This window comes from Channa argus, chromosome 1 (assembly GCF_033026475.1).
Source record: "Channa argus isolate prfri chromosome 1, Channa argus male v1.0, whole genome shotgun sequence".
NCBI lineage: Eukaryota > Metazoa > Chordata > Actinopteri > Anabantiformes > Channidae > Channa > Channa argus.
This window is the reverse complement of record NC_090197.1, coordinates 7,385,320-7,411,431: the sequence shown is the minus strand read 5'-3', so window position 1 is coordinate 7,411,431 and position 26,112 is coordinate 7,385,320. Positions and strand designations below refer to the sequence as shown.

The 26,112-nt window shown below is 43.8% G+C and overlaps 3 protein-coding genes across 8 annotated transcripts; all 3 read left to right on the top strand.

Moving 5' to 3' along the window:
* Positions 1-32: 32 nt before the first annotated feature.
* On the top strand, positions 33-10,640 carry znf384a (zinc finger protein 384 a). 6 transcript variants are annotated; one of them, XM_067479602.1, is made up of 12 exons: positions 35-201; positions 1,443-1,523; positions 2,372-2,439; positions 2,960-3,278; positions 3,678-3,800; positions 4,170-4,324; positions 4,458-4,534; positions 4,640-4,864; positions 6,205-6,372; positions 7,059-7,137; positions 7,278-7,436; positions 7,736-10,640. In XM_067479602.1, exons 3-12 carry the CDS (start codon positions 2,377-2,379, stop codon positions 8,153-8,155), a joined length of 1,788 nt encoding a protein of 595 aa, XP_067335703.1. In that variant the 5' UTR covers positions 35-201; positions 1,443-1,523; positions 2,372-2,376; the 3' UTR covers positions 8,156-10,640. The 6 variants fall into 6 exon arrangements, with proteins under 6 accessions (XP_067335731.1, XP_067335722.1, XP_067335703.1 ...); XM_067479593.1 differs by lacking the exon at positions 35-201 and adding an exon at positions 237-584; XM_067479585.1 differs by lacking the exon at positions 1,443-1,523.
* A 484-nt stretch (positions 10,641-11,124) lies between these two features.
* kifc1 (kinesin family member C1) lies at positions 11,125-16,890 on the top strand. Its single transcript, XM_067479574.1, has 17 exons — positions 11,125-11,257; positions 11,954-12,046; positions 12,331-12,427; positions 12,523-12,570; positions 12,878-12,961; positions 13,092-13,290; positions 13,397-13,562; positions 13,850-14,017; positions 14,206-14,319; positions 14,560-14,646; positions 14,776-14,973; positions 15,076-15,240; positions 15,449-15,587; positions 15,781-15,920; positions 16,399-16,472; positions 16,577-16,652; positions 16,769-16,890. Exons 2-17 carry the CDS (start codon positions 11,957-11,959, stop codon positions 16,811-16,813), a joined length of 1,890 nt encoding a protein of 629 aa, XP_067335675.1. The 5' UTR covers positions 11,125-11,257; positions 11,954-11,956; the 3' UTR covers positions 16,814-16,890.
* A 936-nt stretch (positions 16,891-17,826) lies between these two features.
* On the top strand, positions 17,827-24,854 carry zbtb22b (zinc finger and BTB domain containing 22b). The gene is made up of 5 exons (XM_067479536.1): positions 17,827-19,011; positions 20,519-20,776; positions 21,597-22,370; positions 22,647-22,925; positions 23,165-24,854. The coding sequence occupies exons 2-5, from the start codon at positions 20,519-20,521 to the stop codon at positions 24,242-24,244; spliced, it is 2,391 nt and encodes a 796-aa protein (XP_067335637.1). The 5' UTR covers positions 17,827-19,011; the 3' UTR covers positions 24,245-24,854.
* The last annotated feature ends 1,258 nt before the right edge of the window (positions 24,855-26,112 follow it).

The window sequence follows — 26,112 nt, the reverse complement described above, 5'->3', positions numbered from 1 at the left end:
TGAAAGGTTGCACCGGAAACGCCGTTGTTTACGTCCGACTGACTTGACGCTGCCGAGCGGAGCTGGAGGGAAAAAAAGGAAAAAAAACCTGAAGAAAAAAAGGCATATGTGAGGGGTTTGAGGGGCGGATTTGGACAAAGTTTCCCAACTGTCCCGACCCGAGGAAGATCCGGGGGGGTTGACGGGGAATCGATTTCACCGGTAATGAACACAGGAGTTATTAGTCGGCTGTTAATGAACTGTTATTTTCAGTGTGTCTGCGAGCGCCGTCGTCCCGACCCGCCGGAAGTCTGCATGAAGCTGCGTCTCCCACAGAGGCAGCGGCGTCGACGTTTTTTTTTCTCTGAGTGTGTGTGTGTGTGTGTATGTGTGTGTGTGTGTGTCTTCGGGTTTTTTTTTTTATTCCAGACTTTTTTTTTCTCTTTTTTTTTTTATTTTCTCTGAGCGAGATGAGCAAAGGGAGTGAGGAATGGAGGCGTATAGGAGCGACGCTGTTTGTGTTTACCAAGCGGCGAGCTAGTTAGTCACGGGGGCCTCCGTGTAGCTAGAGCGAGCCAGCGAACAAAAGGAGAAAATTAATGGAGGCAAGTTAGCTAGCGTCCCCCTCGTCTTGGTGCGTTAGCCAGCTAGCGTTAGCCACGCTTGTCTCGAACCCGAGCTGCCCATTAAAGCTCCCCGGCAGCTGCCGGGGTGCAAAGTGTCACGTCCACGCTTGGGGGGCTTTGCAAAGGGATCCCGGCGTTAAGTGGTTTGGGACCAAGGCGCGTTTGCAGGATTTCATCAGTCACTGCTAACGTTAGCCCGAGACTAGCAGGGCTACAGTTTTGGAGGCAGCCTGTGCCCCCCCCCCGCCCCCTCGTCAAAAAGAAAAATGTCTCTAAGAGCATAGAAACATTGACGTTTTATCACACTAATAACAACCCCCCCCCCCCCCCCCCCCTCTCCTTTTTTTTTTAGCTACAGCCTTTGGGAATTTCATTTTTCCTAGAAGCTTGCAACACTTATTTTTAGGTTGTGCAATTGCAAAAGGGGAGAGTTGGCTCATAAAAAAAAAATATATATATATATTTTAAAATATCAAGTTGTGCACTGCAAAATGTTTTTGCATGAACTGTTGCCTCAGCTGTGTAATTTCCCGTGTGATATTTTCATACAGTGTTTATTTACCGTGGCCCTCTACTGCTCTAATGGGCTAAACTGTTGCATTAAATTTCAGTTCAGCTTTACTAACATGTAATTACATGCATGTTTTTTCTTGGTGCGCGCGTGCGTGTGTGCGTGCGTGTGTGTGTGCAGAATGGCTATGCATGACATGCAAACTGAGCCAAACCTCAAAATGCTTTTAGCATCGATGTATAACTAGTAAACAAAATGTGTGTGGGGGGGGGAATGCATGCCAACACAGTAATGAAACTATTAAACTTCCTTTTTTTGTGCTGCAGAAAACATGTGTCTGTCAGAGGGTGATGACCAAGAAGCATAAGATCAGAGTTTTGAAATTATAGGCTGTGCTCTTTTAAACAGTGAGTGTTGTTAGCGACGAACCCTATGCAAGTTTTAGAAATTGCCTGCTCCACGTAACGTGCTGTCGTCTCGTATGGGAGAACACACCTCGGCCTTATTTTTCCTGGCGAGTAGTTAGTAACATTTGGGTGGTTTTCCAGCACTTAGACACGGCGATGTGTTGCTGAAAGCGCCACCACTTTTAAAAGGTGTAATTTGTTAGCAGCAACACAAACTATGTGAGACACTGGGGAGGAAATGCATGGACTGTGTTACAAAAACGTAAAAAAGCATCAGAAATACGTTTTCTCGGCTCGTACCTCTTCTCTCCTCCTGTGGATGTTCTTTTGATATCCATCCCTTCTGGGATTGAACATCTTTGCCTGATTCCTTTCACGTCCTCTTCTCTGTAAAACTGATCAAATATGTTGAAATTTAAAAAAAGGTCTCGTGCTGAAACATGTTGGTCTACTAATAAAAAAAAAAAAAAAGCGAATCAATAACCTGCAAGTGTTGCCGGCGGTTCGATATTTTCAGCTGGCTTCTGTTTATTTGTGCACCTTGACAGCTGGTGAGGTTGTGCCAGATGTTATTCTTTTTACTTCATTAAAAACAGCGTAAACTGAATATAATTTCCCATCAGATATGCAACATTCATCTCACACTGTCTAGTTTTATTACTCCACACTGATCAGTGTGTCAACCGATGGAGAAGAGGACACGTGTAAAGGAAACAAACTAAGATGATTGAAATGCAGCCATGCATGGCCTTATTTCACATGAAAGTAAAAAAAAAAACCAAGAAGAGTAAGAAGGAAGATGAGGAGCAGGACAGGTGTTTTCTAAGTGTGTTGCTTTTTAATTACAGAAATAATGGACGATTCCCATTTCAACTCATCATACTTTTGGTCTCCCATCCCCACTGTACAAGGACAGGTAGAGACAACCTTATTGTTGGAAATGTCTTCAAATACACATGGTTTAGTGAAATGTGCTATGGCAAAAGATGTCACGAATCTTTTATCCTTGTTTGTGGAAAGTCTTTGAATTTTACACGATAACGTGACCTAATGCTGCTCACTTAGTTCCTGAAGTTTAACGTCACATTGACTTTTTTTTTTTTGGAATATTCTTGAGAAGGTGACATCTGTCTCGATCATATGATCACTCCTGTCCCTCTCCTCTCTCATCTCTTCAACCCCTCTGTCCTTTTTTTTTTAATTTATAATTTCATCTTACCATCTTGCCTTTGTTCTCTTTTCTTTCACATTGTTTTCCTACTTCCTCTGTTGACCTTTTCCCTCATGCATTTCATACTTTTATCTTCCCTGTTCCCACCTGCTATGAAACCTCCCAACATCTTACTCTCACCCCACACTTTTCCTCCTGCCTCACCCTTTCACCCTTCCTTCCTCTTACCGCCGTCCTCGACCTACCTCAACTCATCCCTGTCTAGATTGAGAACGCCATGTTCCTGAACAAAACCAAGGAGCAGCTAGGCCCAGAGAAGGGCAATGCACCCTCCTTCCCTCACTCGTCTGCGTCTTCCACCTCCGCCCCTCACTACCCCACGGCCGTGCTCGCTATCCCAGGCTCAATGGACGCGGGCGCCGGGATGCGTGTGGTCCCAAAACAGGAAGGAGGTGGGAACTCTGCAGGAGGAGGCGGTGGCAGTGGCACACCTTTAAGCGCAGTCGGGGGACACCTACACCAGTCGCACACCTCCCAGAACGTCACCGTCGTGCCTGTTCCATCCACGGGTATCATGACTGCAGGTGAGTGAGCAGCTCTGCGTTTTCCTCTGCCTGCATCGTGACATCCACCCGACTCCATTTGCCATTTGTGTGTTGCTTTATTATATTTGTTTGACATGGCAGCACGAGAGTCAGAACTATAAATATGGAACTGTTGCTGCTGCCAGTCTTAATCTGAACGGGTCTCTGTGTACCTATAAAAGCCTCAATTCAGTGTCACTAGCAGCAGTTTTAAGATTCCTGTTAACAAACTGAATGTTGATCAAATAATTTGTGAAAATGCATTACGACAATTCCCGCGTGTTAGTGTTGCAGCTTTTACTTCCTGTATTCTTAAAACGGTAGCCTCAAACGATAAGATGTGAAATGTTTGTTTCTGACAACTTGGCAGCCAGATGACAGTTTTTGTTTCCCTCTTAGCGGGGTTAGTGATCACCACCCCTCAAGGCACACTGGTCCCCACTGCCTCCACGCAGTCATTTGTAGCTGGACCTCCCACTGCCACCACCATGATAGTGTCTGCATTGCACCCGTCAAATACAGGTAAAACACGGGCGCAGTGCACCGTCACTTTACATGTTAATGCAGTGTGTTGGCCGATATATATGAGCTTTGGCGAGATTTATGCAGAAGCTTTCTAACTCTTTTGCTAGTGGAACAGTTCAGGGCAACATGGCATGAAAAGAGCCTTTACTACTTCTCTATTACAATATCTCAGTTTTCTGAATTGAAACATTTCTTGTGCTGATGTGAGACCACCTACACAAATCTCATTTTCCCTGCATTTTTGTGTTTTCACGTCTGTGCACATGCAGTCATACACAAAACATGTCAATATCTCCTGACAAAGGCCTCACACAGCTCGCGTGATTGGTGTGAAGGCTGATTTTTTTACTTTTCTGCTGTTTCCAGACAAGAAGGAGGACATTTCTGTTCCCCCTGCTGTTGTCATGCCGACACCATCAAAGCGAGGCAGGAAGAGCAAACAAATGATGAGCCGAGTGACTGGGGTCCTCCCTCCAGCGAGCGATGCTTTGATATTGGCACACCTGGCCGCTGGAGGACAGGTGAGGATCACTAGTATTCATTTTGCTTTTGCATATAGTTTGTTAGACCTCTGTTAAGGCAGTTACTGTTTTTTTAGCCAATATCAATTGTCATTGTTTGTGCATTTTGCTATGCTTTGTGTTTGTGTTGCAGCATCACACTGCTGACCCTTATGACCTGTCAAATGACGAGGACGATCACCCAAACAAAGATGGCCCTAAATCCTACAGGTAGTGCAGAGATGCATAATTGTTTGGGACATCAGTGGTTTTGCTAATACAGTGTGTTTACATGCTTTGTGCGCGATAAGGATCTTTTCTTTGTCACTACTCAAGGTGTCGGATGTGCGCAGTGACGTTCTTCAGCAAGTCAGACATGCAGATCCACGCCAAGTCCCACACGGAGGCCAAGCCCCATAAGTGTCCCCACTGTTCCAAGTCGTTTGCCAACTCCAGCTACCTGTCCCAGCACATTCGCATTCACAGCGGGGCCAAGCCCTACACCTGCACCTACTGCCAAAAAACTTTCAGGCAGCTCAGTCACCTACAGCAGCACACACGGTACTGGACTGAGTAGTTTTTGCGTGTGTGCTTGCATGTGATTTAAAGCCTGTATTGTGTGTGTGTGGGTGTGTGTGTGGGTGTGGGCCTGTGTGTAGTGATGGGTGATGGGAAGAGGGGGCATCAAGGTGGGAAAGTTGACAGTGTAAAGCTCTTTTTGCACAGTCTAGACATCACATTTGAAGGTTCCACACTTTTTAAATAATAGCTCTCAGCTAGTTTCCTGATTTCATTTAGCTGTCGCTTTACTCTCTTACAAGCTCAAATGTAAGATTAATTATGATTCTATAAAAGAACACATACGCGCCCACGTGGAAACACGTTCTTATGTATTCTGAGAAACGGTTTAGTGGAGTTAACTTAAAGTATTGATTACCACCAATGCTTTCTTTACTTAACAGGTGGTTGGTGTTAAATACCATCACAAGCATGACTGGTTACTGCATGTTGCCTCATTTTAGTTTGTCTCCTTTCTTTGGATCCACCTCTGTGTGCTTTAATGCAAATCCTTCAGACACCACCTCTTTGGTTTGAAACTCTTTTATGCCGTCGGAGCCACTTATTCTTATAAAACATCCCTTTTCCATTTAATTTGATGTCGAGCAGAAAAAGCAGTGCGAGCAGAACCACTTGTTGCGACAGAGTTGATTTGGAGATAGTGAAGCCTGTCTCACCCGTTTCTCCAGCACTGAGCTAGCCTGCATGGTTCACCCATCCTCATCATCACATCACTGAAACAGATGAAGCCGCTAATCTGACTCTGCGATTGCTTTTACTTCAACCACAAATAACTATGTATGCGAGTGTGTTAAAAGGAGTTACAGCTAATCGTGTTACAACTCTGACATCGCCATTCACCTTTAAGTTCTCATTAGCCTGGTTTCCGTTCCACCGAGCATTCTCTGTGTGTTCCAGCCCATTAATCTAAAACAGGAAGATGCACTGCACTGGCCTGCCGCTTGTCTTGGATTTACGTTTCTGTTTGAGCGCAGACATTCATAGACGCACTCACACTGCACTTAACGCAGGGCACAGCAAATGGAGAGAGAGACTGCGAGAGAGAGAGCGAGAGAGAGAGAGAGAAAAGCGTGACTGTGCTTGCTGTATGTTTTTGTTCTGTGTTTTCACAACTCAGACACAGCACAAAGAGCACACTGTCAAACTTAATGGTCTACAGTCAACGTGGTTGATGGTAGATCCTGTTAACTTTAGCGCATGATTTGATCTTCGATTCATCGTTAAGTTTGGTCATGCTGCAGCTTAAAAATCTCTCGCTGTTTCTCTCTTTGTGTCTCTCTCTCCACCCCCCTTAACCCTCCAACCCCGGTTTCCCGTGTTAGAAACCACACGGAGGCCAAGCCCCACAAGTGTCCCCACTGCTCCAAGTCGTTTGCCAACTCCAGCTACCTGTCCCAGCACATCCGCATCCATACCGGGGCCAAGCCCTACTCCTGCTCCTACTGCCAGAAAACATTCAGGCAGCTCAGTCACCTACAGCAGCACACACGGTACTGGGCTTCGCTGGGCGGGTTTGAATGGCAGACTGTGTTTTTTTCTGTGTGGCTGTATGGGAGCAGGTGTGTGGAGAGTTATAACATTGTGAGATTGTGTGTGTTTGTAGCATTTAGGGTGTTAATTCAAATGAGAGTTTAAAAAAAAAACAACCCTATTCAGTTCTTATACAAAGGGCCTTTAAAATATATTAGACAGGTTACCTGAAAAGCCACAGCCAAGATCCAGCTTATAGGATGTCACGCTTACTTCCGTAGGTTGTTTGTCTTTGCCACATTTGTCATTTCATAGCACTGTTCCACTTCTGCTTCCCTCAGACAGGAGCTGCAACCAGGCTTAAATATACCTAAAACACAAATAACCACTTCTCAAATCGATAATAGTTAATAAAACCACATACGAGAAGTAAATGCCTTTTGTGAAAGTGAAACTAACATGAGAAAACAAGATTTCAAGGCTTTTAAAATACCAGTGATATGTTACTTTTGTCAGTGGATGGTGGTAAATGTGTTTAAATTGGCAGAATACTGCAGTACATATAAAATGTTGTGTTGAGTAAATGAAAGGATGCAAAACACTTGCAAGAATGTGTAATTGTCATATCACTTCTGCAAAATGCTGTGAAAGAGTAACTTAGAAAATGTAATAACCATTCGTGTGTGTGTGTGTGTGTTTGTTTTAGGATTCATACTGGTGACCGACCATATAAGTGTAACCATCCCGGCTGTGAAAAGGCTTTCACTCAGTTGTCAAACCTACAGGTAAATGACCTGGTAGCGTTTTCTGTTGTAAAACATGGATTTGTCTGCCGGTTTGCTCAGTGCTGTTTACATGTAAGAAGAAATCTGTCAGAGTGCAGCCGGCTTCCAACTACAGCTAAAATGTTCTCGTCTCCCCACAGTCCCATCGTCGGCAGCACAACAAAGACAAGCCGTACAAGTGTCACAACTGTAACCGTGGTTACACAGATGCTGCCAGCCTGGAGGTGCACCTTTCCACACACACCGTCAAACATGCCAAGCTGTTCTCCTGTGGCCTCTGTAATCGCTCCTATACCTCGGTAAGCTCTCAGACCTGACGGAGATTATACAGAATCTTGTCAAATTATCCTCAACTACAGGCCTGGAGAACGTATGTAGTTGAGTTGTAGTTTGTAAGTGTATTAAAGTCCATTGTGGTTCATAAACCAAATGTCAGACTTATAATAAGTTAATTTTTATGTTCAAAATGTTTTGATTTCATGACGAGCAGGATTTCTGTATTTGTATTGCATGGACCTTGACATAAGCACACGGCTTTCTTCTATTTTTTTTCTTTCATACCATCATGTAGTCTGTTTCTCTCTTTCCCCATCTCTAGGAGACGTATCTAATGAAACACATGAGGAAGCACAATCCTGACCCGCTCACGGTGGCAGCGACGGTAGCTGCTCAGCAGGCCCAGGGTCTCACGCCAGGCGGAGGAGGGGGCAGGGGCCGAGGCCGCGGCCGAGGGAGGGGAGGGGGCACTGGAGGCAGAGCGGTGCAGCTCCAAAACCAGACCAACCCTAACAGTAGCAACCAGAACCCTAATGCTGGACCTCCAGGCAGCTACCAGCCCACCCAGCAACCTACGGACTCTGTGGTTCCATGTCCGTTCGACCTGCACCAGTACAAGACAGTGGCAGCCAGCGAGATCCAGTACAAACCAGTCACTGTGGCGGACCTGCCCGTGGCCCACAAAGACCTCTGCCTCACAGTCTCCACATCGGCCATACAGGTGGAGCACATGAACTCGTAGGCTGCGTCTTCCTTCTCTGCAAGGAGTAGTCAGTTGTGTCCGCAGTGGAAAGAGGTCTGTCATTTAATTGTACTCTGTATTATAGTTTTCTTAAAACAATACAAAATGGCTTGAAGGGAAAACGGTTTTACCACCCGGTTATTAGCCAGGTGCGTCTGGTTTATCGATGCTTTACAAAAAATGAAAACAAAACAAGACACTAATTGATTCAATTTTACAATCGCTCCCTTCTGGCTTGAAATGACATGTTTTAAGGGATTGGTTGAGTCCTGTTCGAAGCCAAGTTTAATTCATCTCCTGCCATTTATTTCCTTGTTTGAAGAAGCTTTAATACTGACTACAACCATTAAATGACTTGAGAGAAAACAGATATTTTACAGAGCACTTCTGGATTCCTGAGCCCATCTGTGCCAAGTATCTCTCAGTAGAAATGCTGGTCTAGGACACTGATGTGACTAGTTTCTTCTTCAACCTGGAGCCACATGTTTTCTGTTTGTGAAGACTTAGCTAAACCTGTTTGAGACCAGTTTTAGGTTCTATATGGTTAAGGATGAGTTGGTGAATAAATCCACACCTACGATTGTCAAAACGATCTTTCACATTGCACTGATCCTAAACCAGCTGCGCTGCTCTTAGAACCTTGATTAAAGAGGCTCACTTATCCCGCTCTTTGCAATTGGCATCACCAGAGGATGAAGGTGTAGAATATCTGCGACACCATTCTCTGCACATGTATTGTCCGGAGAACGATGAGGTTTTTGAGCACATTCAGACACATTAATTTGAACATTGTCCGCCGCTTGATTCAAGCCAAATCATGGGAAAGAGAGAAGACACTGAAGCAACAACAGACTGCAGAGATTCAGAACAGCCACTGCAAAGGCAGAGCAGTGTAAATGAGCTAAGTGAACTAAATACACAAGTTTAAAATCGAATTGAAAGACAACGGCTGGTTCGCTTAGCAAGGCGTGACGTGAAAGAGAAGCAAAACAGACCACGAGGTAGGAGGAAGCACCAGGACAAGACAAGAACGTGGTGTGATGTGGGATAAGGCTAAAGCCTGTGTTTGAATCTCCAAGCATTCGTGTCACCAGTCTCGATGTCCATATTTACACCCACCTCCACCTGCCTCTGCAAGCGTTCAAGGAGCCATTTCTTTGTTCTCCAAACTATTCAGCAAAAGAGATGGACGTATGCACTAAGTAGCAGAGCGAAATGGAATCATGAGAGAAAGCTGGGGGTTGTTGGGATGGGGGAGGGGGTCATATAGAAAGCACTTGATGAAGCTTGTACTTCACGCCTATGTTTGTCATCATTGTACTTTTTTTTATATATATCATATGTATGTATTTTTCTACCAATAGATGAACGTGTGAACAAACTGGAGGAGAAAGCAAAGTGAGTGCATGAATGTGAAAGGAGCAGAGAGAAAAGGCCTAACAGAGCGTGTGTTTTTTTTTTGTTTTTTTTTTTCGGTCCCTTTTTTTATTACTAATCACAGTAAAACAGTTTACTATCGTCCACTGAGTAAAGAACCCAACGCCTCGTCATGGTCAGAATGGTTATTGGAGAAGTCATAATTGTGTGATAAAAATGGCTGACAGGTACTGTTATCAGTCTTTTTTTTAAAAAAAAGAACTTTTCATACATATTATTACTACTTTCATTATAACTGTATTGCAAATGTTATCCACATTATTATCAAACTAAGGCATTATTGTATTGCAGTATGCTGTACATAACATAGGTAGAAAAGACTTTTTTCATTTGTAAAAGGGAAGTATGTCGTGTGTAAAGTAAATATGGAAACTAAAAGAACTGAAATTAACCAGTACCAAATCATTTACCGTGTCCCAGGTCACCTTTATCCTAAATGTCATGCTCGGTAATGATCAAAACTAATTGAAAAAATATTTCTCGTAATCCTTTAGAAATATTTTTTCCAGCACTTAAACAGTTTTTTGCCCATAATAATTGTAGTTAATAATTATGAATTGATAACCATGATGCAAGTTATTGGCCATGGTGCCATTACTGTATCATTTGTAGGAAAAAGCCTGTTGTGACACTGAAAAACAGCTTTAAATTTTATGGATGAGAAGTCATGAGAAAATTCTTAATAGACTGATTTTACAAGGGGATCTTGACAATTAAATACGTTTTTGATATTGGTGACCTTGGACACTGCCGCCATGTTTTTGTGCACAAGCAATCTCTACCCTGTCAACATGTTTGAGCAGTCTGTACAATTGGCTGACCGTCTTCATGTATACTTCTTGTGTTTCATTGTCCTTTTATGAAAAATAACACATTCTCAATATTCTTATTCATGTTATTACTGATGCTCCTGAAAATAATACGGTTGTTAACTGCCCTCTTATGCTACACTCAAACTGTACTCAGAGTTACACCTCTTGCTCATATGAACAGACTGTTTCTTCCCTTAAGGAGAATAAAGTTCAAAAACAGTTTATGATGAAAGAAACGTGATTTGTTTTATTATATTTTATTTGTATTTGTATAGCATGAAACGATTTTAAAAAAATAATTTATGTGAAAATAGTAGAGGCTTTTTAAAGTTCTGACGTAATTGGCACACATGGTAAGACAGATGCTGTCTTCTGTGATTAAATGGTAAGTAATGAGCTTGCAAGACTGCAGCATGTCAGGCAATTTAAAGAAATATTGTGAATAAATACGATTAAATTATTTCAATTTTTTTCAGTTTTGAATTATAAAAACATATGATTAATAAACATGGTTACTTAAATTACTGAATAAAAAAATTACAAATGAATGAAAAATAAGTCAAATGTTGCATCAATATAGCAGAAAATTTGGTTCGATTTATCACCTATCGAGTCTGGAATTGAAGCATTAGTGCGGAGGCAAGAGTGCGAATAGCGACAAGATCCGCCCAAGCGGGATGATCCGTGCAAGTGATCGAGCATACTAAAAAACAGGAAGGGCGGGGTTTAACGCTGGCTCGACCAATCGCGGCAGCTCGCCGGGAGCGTTCAGCAAAACAATTCAATTTCAAATTCAAACGGCCGGAGAGGTAGCGTCGGAGAGTTTCCATACGAAGATTCACTCTCACTTAAGGTAAATGTTTCCCTAAATTAAACTTTTCATACAGTTTAGGCTTTAATAACGGTGACGTGGCCATTCACGATCTTTGCTCAAAGTAACACTGTGGACATTTTAGCTCCTTTGCTAAAATCAATGAACGAATGTATCCGACCGAAGCAAAGTTGTATTGTATTTCCTATTGTTGAATGTTCGAGTCGAGTCTTGCTTTTGTTTATGTTTCAGCGAGTCGCTTGTAATTTTGTCTAGAGAACTGTCGCATAATTTTAACCTTTAATACTGTTGTTAACAGAATTTGTAATTTTCAAAGTTGCTCAGGTAATGTAGCTAATGTTAAATCGTTGGAGACCTAACAAAGTAAAGTGTAACGCTAAAGACCACGTCCAACCCAAGACTGAGAACACTGGCCTCAAGCTTTAACTACGATCTATGAAAGGACGAGGGTCAATTAATTAACCTAAACAAAAAATTAATAAACTTAATATAGTACATATACAAACCCCTCTCTGGTTGTCTGAATAGCACGTACATGTTAAAAAAATCCAATTTGTGTTGGGTCAGAGAGCATTATTTTAAAAAATCCAGATGGTTAGAAGAGACTTTGTGGAAATTAAAACAGCCGTAAAAATTGTTACATTAATTTCTTCCACATTCGTGTGTTGCTGGTGTCTTTGCATGTTTTGACCATGTTTTTTCCTTTTACCTCAACAGAGCATGTCCCGCTTGCCAGTTATGACAAGCAAGAGGGTTCTTACGAGCAGCAGCAGCAGTTCAGAGAATTGCCCAGAATATGCTCCTGCTCAGGTTTGTAATAATAATCTGCATTTTTCCATTTTGCCTGCTCTGCTTCCATTTGCTGCTCCTCACATACTTTATTCTTCTACTGTTGGGCATTTGTGTTATTTCAGGTACTACTCTTTTAGTATTTTCAGTAACAGGACTACTCCATATAGAAGTACAGTAAAGTACAGTATTTGTCCTGTGGGCTACATAACCATTTTGTGTCCCTTAGATGGTCATACACTGTCATATATTACCATCATGGTCTTATTAGTTTAATCAGTGCTCTTGGTTTTTTGTGTTTACAGAAGAAGACCCGTAAAGATCCAGAGCCCGTCAAACCACAGGCAGCAGCGACGATAATCGGTGGGAAGCGGCCTCCATTTGCAGCAACCAGGGCACCTTGTAATTACAGTTTTTCCTCCAAAATATGAAACTGCACCACGCTTATGTATTCTTTTATTTGGAGGTTCTGAAACCAACACTGTGTTTCTCCACAGCTAAGTCGGTCAGAGGAGCTGCCACTGTGGCTGTCGGCCCTTCCAGAGGTAAGACGAGATGTCTGATGAGCCGTGGAGGCAACAGTGCAAGCAGATACTTTGAACATTGTTTTTAAATCACTGCTTATGTACTTTTCTCAGTTGTTGGGAGCAGTATTTCAGAATTATATTTAGAATCTCTATATTAATTTACAACCTTCTTAAGTTGTATACTGGCGGTAAAAAAGGGGGGGAAAGGATTTGCTTCCCTCGAAAGCACGTTACTGGTTTCAAGGTAATAAATGTCCGAGCATTTTACGTAAGTAAACGTGTCTGATCATTTTTTGTTTTCGTTACCACTTTATTGCTCCATCAGGTGTCCTGAAACCATCTGTAGCTTCAACTGCAGCAAAGGGAGGCAACATGAAAAAACCTGTTGCATCCACTGGCACAAAAACAGGTGAGGACACGTGGAACAACTAGCCAATCTGACAAATGATGAACTGTGGTTTAAGTGTTAATAGTTTCCACAAATTAATCGTGTTTTGTCAACTTGCCTAAGTACAGAATTGCTTTTTGTGTCTGTACAGGTGGGAGTGGGCCCACACGACGGCATGCGTGGGACCTGAAGGGTAAGGTCAGCGACATGGAGGAAAAGATCAGTAAATACCAGACGAAGGTCCAATCGGTCAACCAGGAGAACGAGGTTCTAAAAGGGTCGATGGCCCAGAGCCAAAAGAAAGTGGTTGAGATGAAGAACGAGCTTGAGAAGCAGAGAGGCATGATCAGGTGCAAGAACCATTTCATCTGGGACCACTAGCCGTGTGTTTTTTTTTTTTTTTTTTTTTTTGCAGGTTGGTCCATTAAATGCCCTTTTTCTTTCTGTGATTTGCAGCGAGTATGAAAGGGAACTGCAGGCTCTGTCGGGGGTTCGAGATGAGTTGGAGAAAGTGTCGAGCGATAAGAACACCCTTCAGAAGGAGCTCTCCAACCTAGAGGGCAAATACAGGGTCATGGAAACTGTTCGCGACAGCCAAGAGACAGAGCTGCAAACTCTCAAGGTACATTAGCACTGGCTGGTCTTACTGTGCAGTACTAGGGATGTGCAATTGTAGTATAAATACTTTGATTATTCAAGAAATATTCAGAAATAATCTCGTCATAAACATGTTAATTGGCAAACGTGCCTTTAGAACTGAACCAGCTGCTTTACAGTTGGGCTTGTTATGTACTACACTGGACTGGACATTTAAAACCCGGGAAATGATCAGTTGTCGCTTACTGTTGTAAAAGTTATTGGTGAAAGGCAAATTTTATAATTGTCAAAGTTCTTTTCCGACCACTCCAGATGAAGCTCTCGGTGCAGGAGTCCTCTTTGGGCCGCCTGCAGGCAACGCTCAGGGACAGAGAGGAAGAGGTCTGCTCTCTGAAAGAAACGGTGGCTCAGCAGAGGGACGAACTCCACGCTGGGGAAATGGAGCGCAGACGCCTCCACAACACCATCCAGGAGCTCAAGGCAAGTTACGCGTGGAGCCGCTTTCCCTCCAGTGCTCTTCTCAGTAGATTCAGGAATATTTGGTTCTTTTCTCTTAGTTGTTTCGGATATTTTGAGCACTTTGTTGTATTGTTTGCTAGTGGCAATAAAATCCTTGTGTTCATTTTTGCAACAACCAAATGTTATGTCCCGTGTCTTCTCTCTTACAGGGTAATATCAGGGTCTTTTGCCGAGTGCGACCACTGGTGGGCGGAGGCCTCAGCAAGCACATTCAGCTTCCAACCAGTGACATCAAGATGATAACACTGGCTAAAACAGAGGAGGTGAGATTCCTGTTTAAGGCCTGTTTGTAGTTCAGGCTATAGTTGCTAATGTAATCAGTCTCCAACCAGCCACGTTGAAGAAAAGAGAAAATGGCAATAGGATGGATTAAGATCATGGTTGTCTCTCATGATCACAGACAGACCGTAAGTCTTTAATGTGACAGAACTGTCACTTTGCTTTTAGTTGTGTTAGTATGTCACAAACCTGAAGACCAACTTCGGCTCTTTTCTGCTTTTCAGTCTCACACAGGCAAAACTGCAGACACCCAGAAGAACTACAACTTCAGTTTTGACCGGGTGTTTGGCCCCCAGGCTTTACAGCAGGAGGTAAACACACATGTCGCAGTATATAAATTAATTCTCCGTCTATCACGGACCAACACCCGTTTAGTTTTATTAGCAGAGAAGTTAAAGATTTTTGTCTTTTATTTATTTTATTGTATTTTTTTTCTCGAGGTCTTTGAAGAGATTTCCCTGTTGGTGCAGTCGGCTCTCGACGGCTACAACGTGTGCTGTTTCGCCTATGGCCAGACAGGAAGTGGAAAGACGTACACCATGGAGGGCGATGAGTTTGATGACACCAGAGGCGTCATTCCCAGAGCTGTGCAGCAAATTTTCAAAGGGGCGGAGAAATTGGGGGCACAAGGCTGGGAGGTCAGTGTGTACTGCCCTGCCCTCACATGTGAAAGTCAAATAAAATCTGAGGTGGGGGGTGTTGTTATTTAACGTTGGAACCATTTCCCTGCTTTTCTGCAGTTCACCTTCACAGCGAGCTTTGTTGAAATCTACAACGAGACCCTGCGAGACCTCCTGTACACCGGCAAAGCCAACAAGAGGCCCGAGCACGAGATCCGAAAGCTGAACAACAGCGAGGTGACGATCACCAACCTCACATACGAAAAGGTCACCAACGAGGATCAGGTACGGCAGGGAGACCAGCCGGGAGCTCACGGTCGCGTTGCTTTTAAACGAAAAAACAAAAAGAGACTAGCATAATATTAAAGATTGTATTAATTCACAGCAGAGTTCATTAAAATTTTAAATTGGTCATTGGGATGATTGACACATCTGGTAACTGTACTCATCCCATTTGAAAAGCGAACAATCTCTGTTTCCCTTCTCCTTGCAGGTTCTTGGCCTGATTGCTTTGGCCAATCGCAATCGCTCCACTGCCCAGACAGCCCAGAACGACCGCTCCTCTCGCTCCCATTCAGTCTTCCAGCTGGACATCGAGGGAGTGAATGCTGGCAGGGATGTCAAATGCAAGTGTGAGTGTAATCCCACTGATTCTGCTAATATTTTCTTCACTTGTGCTTTTAGAAATATCGCCACTCTTCTGGTGAAGACACATGTCTGAGCAACTTCTGCATATGTGATGTCGGCTCTTTTCTATGATCATTTTTACTGTTATTCCTAAATATATATGTGTGTGTTGTTGTTGTTTTGTGTGTGTGTGTATAGCCACTCTGTGTCTGGTGGACTTGGCTGGCAGTGAGCGAATGCTGAAGAGTCAGTCTCAGGGCGAACGCTTCAAAGAGATGACGGCCATCAACAGCTCCCTGTCCAACCTGGGCATTGTTATTACTGCACTGGCCAACAAGGTGTGTAAACGGCAGCAGTACGCTCACTTATAATCTGCTGATCGTACAAATTTCACGCCCTTTTACTCAGATGCTGCAATTTCACTGCTTTTACCGTCCACGTAATGTAGCGAAAACATTGGCTATAATTTTGCCATAGTTCCACCGTGAACAGGCCGTGTACAGTCTTGCAGATATTGCAAATAGTTAATATATTGGGCTTTTAGGTGAGAGGCTAGTTTACATGGACACAACTATTCATTTTATTTTCAGAACTGCACTACCTCACTTTATTGCCTTATTGCTCTTATTTTTTTTTTTTTTTGTATTTTATTTTATTTCTATTTTTCTTCCTATTTTGATTTTACTTTCTGTATGACATTTAGTGTGGACGGCAAAGTAAGAATTTCACTGTGCAGGGAAACACGCTTTCTGTCTGTGCATGTGACGATAAACACTTTGAATTGAATGCTAAACAAATTCTGTCTGCTCATTGCAGGAGAGCTATGTTCCATACAGGAACTCCAAGCTGACCTACCTTCTGCAGGGCTGTCTGGGAGGAAACAGCAAAACGTGAGGGTTCTTTTTAATTTTGTATTTATTTTTTGCTGGAATTTGTACGAAAAAAATTCTGAATTGTTATATTCATATGTGTTTATCTGTGTTTCTCCTCCCAGTCTAATGTTTGTGAATATCGCCCCAGAGTCAGACAGCTTTGGAGAAACCCTCAACTCCTTGAGGTTTGCCAGCAAGGTCAGTGGCGTCTGTGGTTGTTTTTAACGTCTTTCCTGGGTGACACAAAACATGGCATGAGTTCATTCATTATCTGCTTTTGAAAGCATTATTTGATGTAATGTTTTCCTTCACAGGTGAACGACTGTGTTATTGGGACTGCAAGTGCCAACAGGAAATAGATCAGACTTCTCAAAAACATAACTTTTTTTTTTTTTTTTTTTTTTTTTAAGCCATTACATTCACAGCATAAATTTTTCACTATACTTGTTTCGTATCCCTTTTGAGGTAAACATTCTACTGCTTGGCACATTGTGGAGGCAAATGGTAAGAATCAAAGACCCTTAAATCCTTTTTGTCTATTGTCAGGGCCTTGATTAGTGATTCGTAATAATAGCATCTGAAAACTCGTGTGTTTCTTCATGTGGATGTGTATATATGCATGTTTGTAGTCCTATTATCAGATTTCTTTTTTCTTTTACTTTTTATTTGTTTTAATGCATATACGACTTTCATGGCTTCTTGACTGTCGAGGTAATTCTCTAGTTGGGATATTTAACGTCCATGCAATGTTTTCATAAAAGGACACATTCTTCTGTTTATAACCAACTTTAAGTTGTTTTTATTTTATGTTTAAAACGACCATTTGTAATTACTTCTGCAGCTACTGCCAATCAAAATGTCTGTCCTCGTTTTCTTTGTGACACGTGGTGATAATTCTATTCCTATTTTTCTGTCTGTACTGTCTGGCCAAAAATGCTGTGGCAATAAAGACGCGTAGTGGATGTGTTACCTATAATTTCTGTTCTGTCTTAGGTTATTTTAAACAAACTGAAGTAAAACCTTTGTTTTGTTTTTAATAAGCAAGAATTATTTTAACTAAGTTATCAGGTATGTATTCACTGATTTATGTGTATTAAATGTCAGTAAACTGAGAAGTTTTCAGTGTTACTCTATGCAAGAACAAGTCCAAAGCTCAACTCACAATGACTTCACCAATTTTAAACCTGCTTCAGTTCAGGGTGTAAATTAACAATAAACCATTTAAACTTCCCTCTGGCTTCCCGATATTAAAATCTTTCTCTGCTTCTAGTTAAATTCCTCTGGATGACATCACTGGGAGGAGTTTTTCATTATTGAGTTTAGATGATATCATCTGGAGGAGCTCTATAACAGCAGATTAAACCATGATTACAAACTGCATAGCGTGAGCAACAAGATGACATAATAAGTGATGTCATCTGGAGGCATTTTTCTGCTAGATGTAAAGAAATATGTTGATATAAGTTAGTTTAATGGCATTTATTTACATGTAATGCCTAAATAAGAACCAATATTATATTTTTTATTTCTTGTTAATTTTTAATTAGTCAATACTTTAACTTCAGATGCAGCCACCGGATGTCATTGATGAGCACAGTGCGCTTTTACATACACTTCTTAATCTAACTAACCTTACAATACTCAATATAAACAAAAAGCAGAGACTCCCCAGTTGGCTCATACAGTCTTTATTAGCAATATAAAAAATAGTGAAAACAGTGAATGATGCATATTTGACATTTTCTAAATAAATTTAAAAGCATTAATTGCATTGTTGGACGCAGCTATTGGTTTAAGTGCATGTTTATTAAAGGATTAATGAAAAGTCTAGATGAGCTTTTTTGTTGTACGTGTGAAAACATTTCTAGTATCCGCAAATATTTTTCCTTCCATCCGGACGGTGTAAGTTTCTGTCCTCAGAAGAATAAAAATTGGGTTTTGAACACAGTTCCCATGTTGCAACTCGGGTTTGTTGCCAGGTAGCTGACAAACCGCCATGTTTGTTTTGGTTCGGAATCCAAACTTTTTCTCTGTTTTTTTTTTTTTTTTAATCGTTAGTGGTCAAGGATTTTTGTTTCCATATAAATGTTTTAAATAATCTCAAGGAATTTGTGAAACGTTAATTACAATAACCATATTAAGTTTTAAGCGACTTTCTGCGGTTAGTTTTTAAACTTTGTCGCTTCAGTCACTTTTATAGAAATTGATGCTAACGGAAAACGAAGGAATAATTACAATACTAATTATTTAGGATGTAAACGATGTTTGAAATGCACCTTTTAGTTTTTGCAGGTGCTGATGTCAGAAGCATTAACGCCACATTTAAATGTCGATTATTTATTTATTTAATTTATTTTGTGTCGGCTAAAGTCTGGCTCGTCTGTCTGGAAGCCACTTAAAGGCGACGCATCGCTGTCTGCTGTTGCAGAGATCAGATGCGAGCAACATTTTATAAAAATGGTTTTCAAACTTCTGGGCCTGCACAGACGGCCGGGACACGCTGCCGTCAGCTCGGTCGGAGGATGCACCGTTGAAGGCTGCGCTGTCAACTGAAACGGTGAGTTTTGGCGTCGGCTGCGGCTGCCCGCAAACACCGCGGGCAGCCGGCGGAGCTAGCTCTCAGGCTAACGCCACATCTGGAACGGTGTGGCCACAGTGTGAGGGAAGCAGCTGCGTCTGTCTGCTGTCTGAACGGAGAGGACCCCCGTCAGCAAATCGCTTCCAAAGCAATGTCAGCCTCATTTAAAATCGGCAGCTTTGCTTTTGTTGCCTGTCAACTAAAAGTGTGTCTGCAGTCCAGCTGTTGATTTCCCCCCCCCATGCACTGGAAACATCAGCTGAAGTGGTGTGGTCATGTATATGTGATGTGATGTGGGGACCTTCTTTCCAAACTGAGCTTACCATGCAAAGATTTCAGCTTTATGTAAAGAGCAAACTGATGCTGTGGGCTTTCTAATAAATGTAGACATCTGCTGTGCAGCCATCAAGTGCAGTGGCAGTCAGATCGAATCATATGGTGCATGAAATATAAGGCTAATTCAATGCATGTGCTGTGGAGCTGCAGATGCACATGAGATTGCAGCTTGTTGTCAGTGCAGCAGGAGCTCGCCGAGATCTAACAGACTTGAAACAGACATTTCAGGCTGTAGGGTCCCTGGTTGTGTCAAGTAGAACTAATTAGCTGGGTTAGAGGAATTTGAGGATATGTTCTAAGTAACAAGACAGAAAATCAAGTCCAACTGTCTCCTCGATGTGCCGCTGTTACCTTTGCACTGATCTCCCTGCTCTCACACGTGTGCGACAAAGGATGAAGATGCCATTACAACACATCACATCCAGCATTAAGCCTAAGATGCATCAAAAATTCCCCATATAAGAATCTGCCTGAACGACAATGTCAGATAATATCAGCTTATTTTGTTTAAGTGTAAAACCGTAAGACTTTATTTTGAGTTCTTCTTTACTGTTCCCCTGTGGACAAGCTTAAGTTGAGACTGATGTGTAGGAGAAGCTGCAAATATTGATTAGTAGAAACACCCTTGTAATTAAACCTACTTTAAAGACACTTGCACTGTCACTTTTTTTCTTCTTTTCACGATGTTTTAATGAAACTAAAGAATTGATGGAATAATGCAGAAAATACATGTCTGATAATATAATAGAAATAATAATTAGTCGCAGCACTTAGTATCAAAATGTCTTTGAAAGAAAAACAGAATATTATAACCTTGATGATCATTATATTCCTTTATTCTTCCTTTTTTTTCTGGCTGTAAATTTTTATCTTTCATCCCTCCAATATCTGAACAGCAAACCCTTAAGACATTTAGCAGCAGCCAACCAGACACTGCAGTTAACTCTGTGGGGGTGTGGGAGGCTGGGCACCGTTAGCTGAGCTGCTGTCTATTAAATACATGTAGAAGTGTCCTTGGACAATCCCTGAACCCAGGTTGCCCCTGGTGTGTTCTCCTTCCTTGTAAGCATCTGCCAAACGACTTAATTGTCATCTAAACACATATTTTGGCCTCGAGAACAAAGAGTAATTAAAGTTTTCTCCCACCCAGATGCAGTCCCTGCCGGTAGAAGTGGGCAGCAGCAGCAGCAGCAGCAGCAGCGGCGGCAGCAGCAGCTCAGCTCCCAGCGACACATCTGGCTCTGTGGTGCAGGTGTGCTTCCCCGGCGCTCAGGCCTCGGTTCTGGACAGCCTGAACCGGCAGAGGGAGGACGGCCAGCTCTGTGACCTCTCCATCCACGTCCAGGGTCACGTGTTCAAAGCTCACCGCTGCGTCCTGGCCGCTTCCTCACCCTACTTCCATGACCAGGTAAGGGGGGGTATGCAGTCACGTGGCTGTTGGAAGAGGTCTAATGTTCTAAATAAGAACACACAAAGGCCTGATGGAGTCATAGTCTTACAGTTCTGACAGAAGTTAAATTTAGAAGCATGTAGACTCTAATATCTTGGCTGATCAGGACTTAGTACAGGATGTTAGGACACAACAGTGGAAACGAGTGTAAATGCAAATTACACACAGAACAGCAACTACCAAAGCTTTTAAATCAGAATTAACACGTATGTCTAAAACCTTCGGTAATATTTAACCTTTACATTGGATTAAAAACATGTAGATTTCATACATTTTAAACTAATCTCCGTCTTCCTTTTTCTAGGTTTATATTTGTCCGTTGACAATCACAGTAATCGATGTTTTTTTACGTGGCTGAATAATCAAATCTGTGTGAAACCAGTGCGAACTGATGTGATTATCGGTTAAGAAAAACTGGTAAAAATGCCAAATAATGAGCGCGGCAGAGCAGACATCAGCAGAAGAAGTGAGAATAAAGGTGCGAGAGTCATCTCGCGGCACCACTTAAATATTTGTTTTTTTGTGCGTTTTATTTTTCCGTTCCAAGAGAGAACTCATCTGCCAAAGGCTGGTTTCACCGACTCTTAGCGGCAGAATGTTTGAGACCCCAGTCACTTGTCTGAGGGCCTGGAAGACACACGAACTGTTCGTACACAGAATAAATTTACTAGGATTTAAAAGTGTGATCAGGGCTTTTTTTTTAATTTTTATTTATTTTTTACCCTGATGAGAAATTTAGTATTCGGTGTACTTTAACAATTTTTCCATCCGTGTTCAGGTACTACTGAAGAACATGTCCACAGTCTCCATCCCAGCTGTGATGGACCCGCTGGCGTTTGAGAGCGTGCTGAGCTGCGCCTACACTGGGCAGCTCCGCATGCTGCGCGAAGACATCGTCAACTACCTCACAGTAGGCAGCGTCCTGCAGATGTGGCACATCGTGGACAAATGCACGGAGCTGCTGAAAGAAGGACGGGCTGCAGCCGCAGGGGGAGGAGGAGGAGGAGGAGGTGGAGGGGGAGGGAGCGGTGGAGCAGGTGTGCAGGATGGAGCCAGTGTCGGAGGAGGTGGAGGGTCAGCTAATGCCGGCTGCAGCAGCAGCAACAACAACGGCGCGGGTGCAGCTGGTGGTAATGGAGCTGGGGGCAATGGAGGCGGAGGTCAAGCTCAGGTCGTAGGGTCCATCGAGCCCCAGCGTGGCCCCCAACCTCCCAGCCGCCCATCAGTGAGCGAGAGCCAGTCTCCCAGCAGCACCAACTACTTCAGCCCCAGGGACGGGAGCAGTTTTGGGGGGAGCGGCGCAGCCGTGGCCGGGGCCTCGGTGGATGGAGGAGGGTCAAGCAACACCCCCAGCTACTGCACCCCGTCAGGAGGCGAGGAGGCCTTCTTGATCGAGGAAGAGGAGGAGGAGGTAGAGGAAGAAGAGGAGGAGGTGTTGTACCACCAACGGAAGCGAGGAAGGGGAGTAGGCAGCGGGAGGCGGAAGAAAATGAACTCCGTGTCCGAGCAGGAGGTCGGGGTCAGCGACAGCTTCGGTGTGTCCTCTTATCAGGTGGGCGTAACACACTAACGCACCCGTCGATTCATCCGAAGGGTTTATTTTTACAAAGGTTCACGTCAAAATCAACTTCTGTTTTTACATTTTTGCCTGGTGAAAAATTGAGGCAAAGTATTTTGATAATTGTAGAACACGGTTTTCTTTTGTTCCACAGAGGAAAACAATGATTGTGTTTGCTGGAGTCTTTGACAGCATCTGATGTGTCATCTTTTTTGTAACGATATGTTAAAGTGACATATGTGATGTATAATGATACATGTTCCCTGGAAGGACGGGGAGGAGTCGGCACTGCCGCCACAGAAGCGTCCCACCTACAGCCAGCCCAGCATCATGCCTCGTAAACAGTGGGTGGTGGTGAAAACCGAACGCACGGAGGACGACGACCTCATCGTGGTGTCCGGGGAGGAGGGAGGAGAAGACGAGGAGGACGAGGATGACAGGGAGCTGGAGCTGGTCCGTGAGAGGGAGCGGGGCGACTTTAACATCTCCAACGTCAGGAGCCTTTCGGCCGAGCTGGGGAGCAGAGCTGACAACGACATGGACTCACAGGTGGGCGGAAAGAGTTTTGTTCTGAGATTCTGTTACACGGTAGACATTTGGACAGAAAGATGGGACAGAAACTGGTTCTGTCTTTGAAATGATGCCCCCATGGGGCGTGGCAGCCCAAGTTGTACGATTTCAAACGTTTGCAGTTTCTTCCTGAAGAGGAAACTAAAGTAAGCAGACGCTGTATCTCATCAACATTTTCCTGGGTCAGTGTTGTAACGCATTTCGCCGTCTTTCTGCAGGTGGACTACTGCCATTCTTCAGAAGACTACCTCAAGTTCGAAGGCGGTTTAATGGACCAGACGCTGGCCCAGCACCTTCACGACAGTGCTGCGGGTCAGAGCCAGAGCGCTAATCGCGCTGTGTCAGCGCTGCTGGGCCAGGTGCAGTCCGCAGCCACGGCCCGGGCTCAGCTCTTCCCCCTGGACATGCAGGGGAACCAGATCCTCCTGTACAGCCAGGCCTCTGGACTCTCCCTGGACTCTGGAGCCCCTCCCCTGGGGATGGCAGGCGGCATGATTGGAGGAGCCTCCTTCAAAGGTGCCAGTCTGGAGCACGGTGCGGTCCACCTGTCGGTGCAGGGTGGGTTGGGCGTGGACAGTATGGACAGCGGGGGGATTGGCGGTGGAGGCGGAAACGGTGGCAACGGCAGCGGTAATGGGGGTTCGGGGAAAGTGTTTATGTGCCACTGTGGTAAGACCTTCACCCACAAGAGCATGAGGGACCGCCATATCAACATGCACCTGGACCTGAGGCCGTTCCACTGCCCCGTCTGCGCCAAGAAGTTCAAGATGAAGCACCACCTCACGGAGCACATGAAGACCCACACGGGCCTCAAGCCCTACGACTGCCTCAGCTGCGGCAAGAAGTTCATGTGGCGCGACAGCTTCATGAGGCACCGCTCGCACTGCGAGAGGCGCAGCGGGCTGGTCGAGGGCGGGGAAGGCGGGAGCAGCGGCGACGGAGGGCGAAGAGGAGCAGGTGGAGGAGAGGATGGGCCAGATTTGATGTCCTCCCCTCCCCTGCTCCTGTCTGCGGGTGAGGGAGGCAGAGCGGGAGTGTCCCTGTCTTCTCCACACGTCTCCGGCGCGGTTCTGTCACCGCAGCACGGCGGCGTCTCAGCCACGGGAAGCAGCAGCAGCAGCAGCATCGTGAGTAACGGCAGCAGCAACATGGCTGCCGCCGCCGCGGGAGCGCTGCTGGGGGTGGTCTCCCAGAATGTGGGTCAGGGGTCTGGGATGTTTGGTGGCCTTGGGTTGAGTCGCAGTGTGTGTGATGAGGACGTGTGTGAAGTAAGTGCCAACGTGAGCAGCGTGACCTAAACCAAAGCGGTGGGTCGCGTCCGGTGGTGAGGTCACATCGAAACATTAGAAACTTTAAGCTGCCAACACTTGTAAAACTTCATCATCACACAACCTAAAGAACCTACAGGTTTACAGAGAATTTGGACTTTAAACGTGTGATTCTGGTTCCGTAAAGACTGTAGAAAACCTGCCTCAGAAAAGTGGCCTCACCAAAAAATGTACCTTCTGTCTCAGTGAGTAAGCTATTGTTTAAAATACCCGAGAAGTTTAGGTTTTTTTGTGGAAGAGTGTGTGTGTGTGTGTGTGTGTGTGTGTGTGTGTGTGTGTGTGTGGAGAGAGGAAACCAAAAATAAAGGGACAGTGCTTCACTAACCGTTACCTTCTGTGGCAGCATTATAGCACTAGTAGAGAAATTGCTGTGATTTTCTGCAGTATCGTATTGTAAAGTGTCACTGTCATATGATTTAAAATAAAAAATAAAAAAAATCAATAAATAAAACACACAAACCTGCTCGTCAGATGAAAAAGCCACAGTAGCAGGTTTGTGTCTTTTACTGCAGCAGCAGTCTGTCAGCACTGCCATGTTAATTCAGACGATACTACGGTGCTGGCTTCGCCTCGAACCCGTGTTAGATCCACAGTAAACGCACAATCGCTCGTGCTCGCTTCGGGGTGGATGGATCCCCGCCACGTGCACAGGCGGGCGCCGACCTGCACGGCTGCCGAGCTCGAGGCCTCCCTCAGAGGCGATTCTCGCAGAACTCGAGGCTCTTTCCATTCTGGTCCAACTCTGCAGAGACAGACAACCTGAAAGCGACACGCTCAGAACTTTCCCTCTGGGGCTTTTATCGAGAGCAGGTGGTCTTAGCCTCATTTTGTCATACGGGTCCTGACGTGACAAAACGCTCGTGAACGTTCCGTTTTCATTTTAACTGGAGCCAAACAGCGTCTCTGACTCATGCAGTCGGATGTGAATGTATGAGGGTCCAAAGGGACGTTTGGTTTAATTACAATAAAAAGAAACGCAGATTGACAGGAAACCTTCAGGTCACATTGTTCTCACTTTCTGGAATATTCTGAAAATATTTGCTCCGTGAAAATCCAGTAGTATTTCCTGTTTTAGTTTTCTACATTTCCACAGTAGCATTTGTGACAAAACTGTTAAAGTGATTCGCTGTTGTGGCAGTTTTCTTACTTTGGTATTCAAAGGTATCAGTTAAGACATTTTGTAGTTGAATTGGGTTATTGGCACGTTTTTATGTTTTTTTTTCTTTGTTGTAAATTTAACACATTTTTGAAACTTCAGAGAAAAGTCACTTTTGGTTGTGTGAATCTAACAACAATAATCTTTTAAACCCTGCAGAATAAATATTTGAAGAAAGGCTGAAAGTCACATCAAATATTTCAGGACTTAATGCTCTAATGTTTTAAACACTCCGTTTAAACCGAATACGGTTAATTTACTTTTTAAAGCGAATCATTGAGCTGCTTGTGTAGTTTGGTCCAAAATTCCCATTTAGCAAGTTGCAGATCCTCCACCAGAGGAGGCTGCCCAGACTCTGACAGACCAGTTCTTTCTACGCCGGGCAAAAACCAGGACGAACCTGCACTGGTAGCAGTTTCCACAAAGCTGTGTGAATTATTGCTGCCTTTAACACTTTAGTACCAGTTTTAACAGCTTACTCGCTGGCTTGATATCCAGAAATGTAAAACATCCGACAGAAAACAGTGTATTAATGGAAAACACGGAAGTGCATCATTGATAAATTAAGTCACAGCCTTTATTCAAATGTTTTCCTTTCAAACCTTTGCGCCCCCTTGTGGCCACAGCCGGAACTGTCGTTAAGAGAATTTGTGATTGACAGCAGCAGTGTGATGATCGTGTG

Excerpts from the sequence above, each read along its gene's own strand:
- kifc1 (XM_067479574.1), top strand. The coding sequence starts at position 11,957 with ATGTCCCGCTTGCCAGTTATGACAAGCAAGAGGGTTCTTACGAGCAGC. Across the intron at positions 12,047-12,330 it reads CAGAATATGCTCCTGCTCAG|AAGAAGACCCGTAAAGATCC; the intron begins GTTTGTAATAAT and ends TTGTGTTTACAG. Across the intron at positions 15,241-15,448 it reads AGGTCACCAACGAGGATCAG|GTTCTTGGCCTGATTGCTTT; the intron begins GTACGGCAGGGA and ends TTCTCCTTGCAG.
- zbtb22b (XM_067479536.1), top strand. The coding sequence starts at position 20,519 with ATGCAGTCCCTGCCGGTAGAAGTGGGCAGCAGCAGCAGCAGCAGCAGC. Across the intron at positions 22,371-22,646 it reads TCGGTGTGTCCTCTTATCAG|GACGGGGAGGAGTCGGCACT; the intron begins GTGGGCGTAACA and ends GTTCCCTGGAAG. Across the intron at positions 22,926-23,164 it reads ACAACGACATGGACTCACAG|GTGGACTACTGCCATTCTTC; the intron begins GTGGGCGGAAAG and ends GTCTTTCTGCAG.
- znf384a (XM_067479585.1), top strand. The coding sequence starts at position 2,377 with ATGGACGATTCCCATTTCAACTCATCATACTTTTGGTCTCCCATCCCC. Across the intron at positions 2,440-2,959 it reads TCCCCACTGTACAAGGACAG|ATTGAGAACGCCATGTTCCT; the intron begins GTAGAGACAACC and ends ATCCCTGTCTAG. Across the intron at positions 4,535-4,639 it reads GATGGCCCTAAATCCTACAG|GTGTCGGATGTGCGCAGTGA; the intron begins GTAGTGCAGAGA and ends TCACTACTCAAG.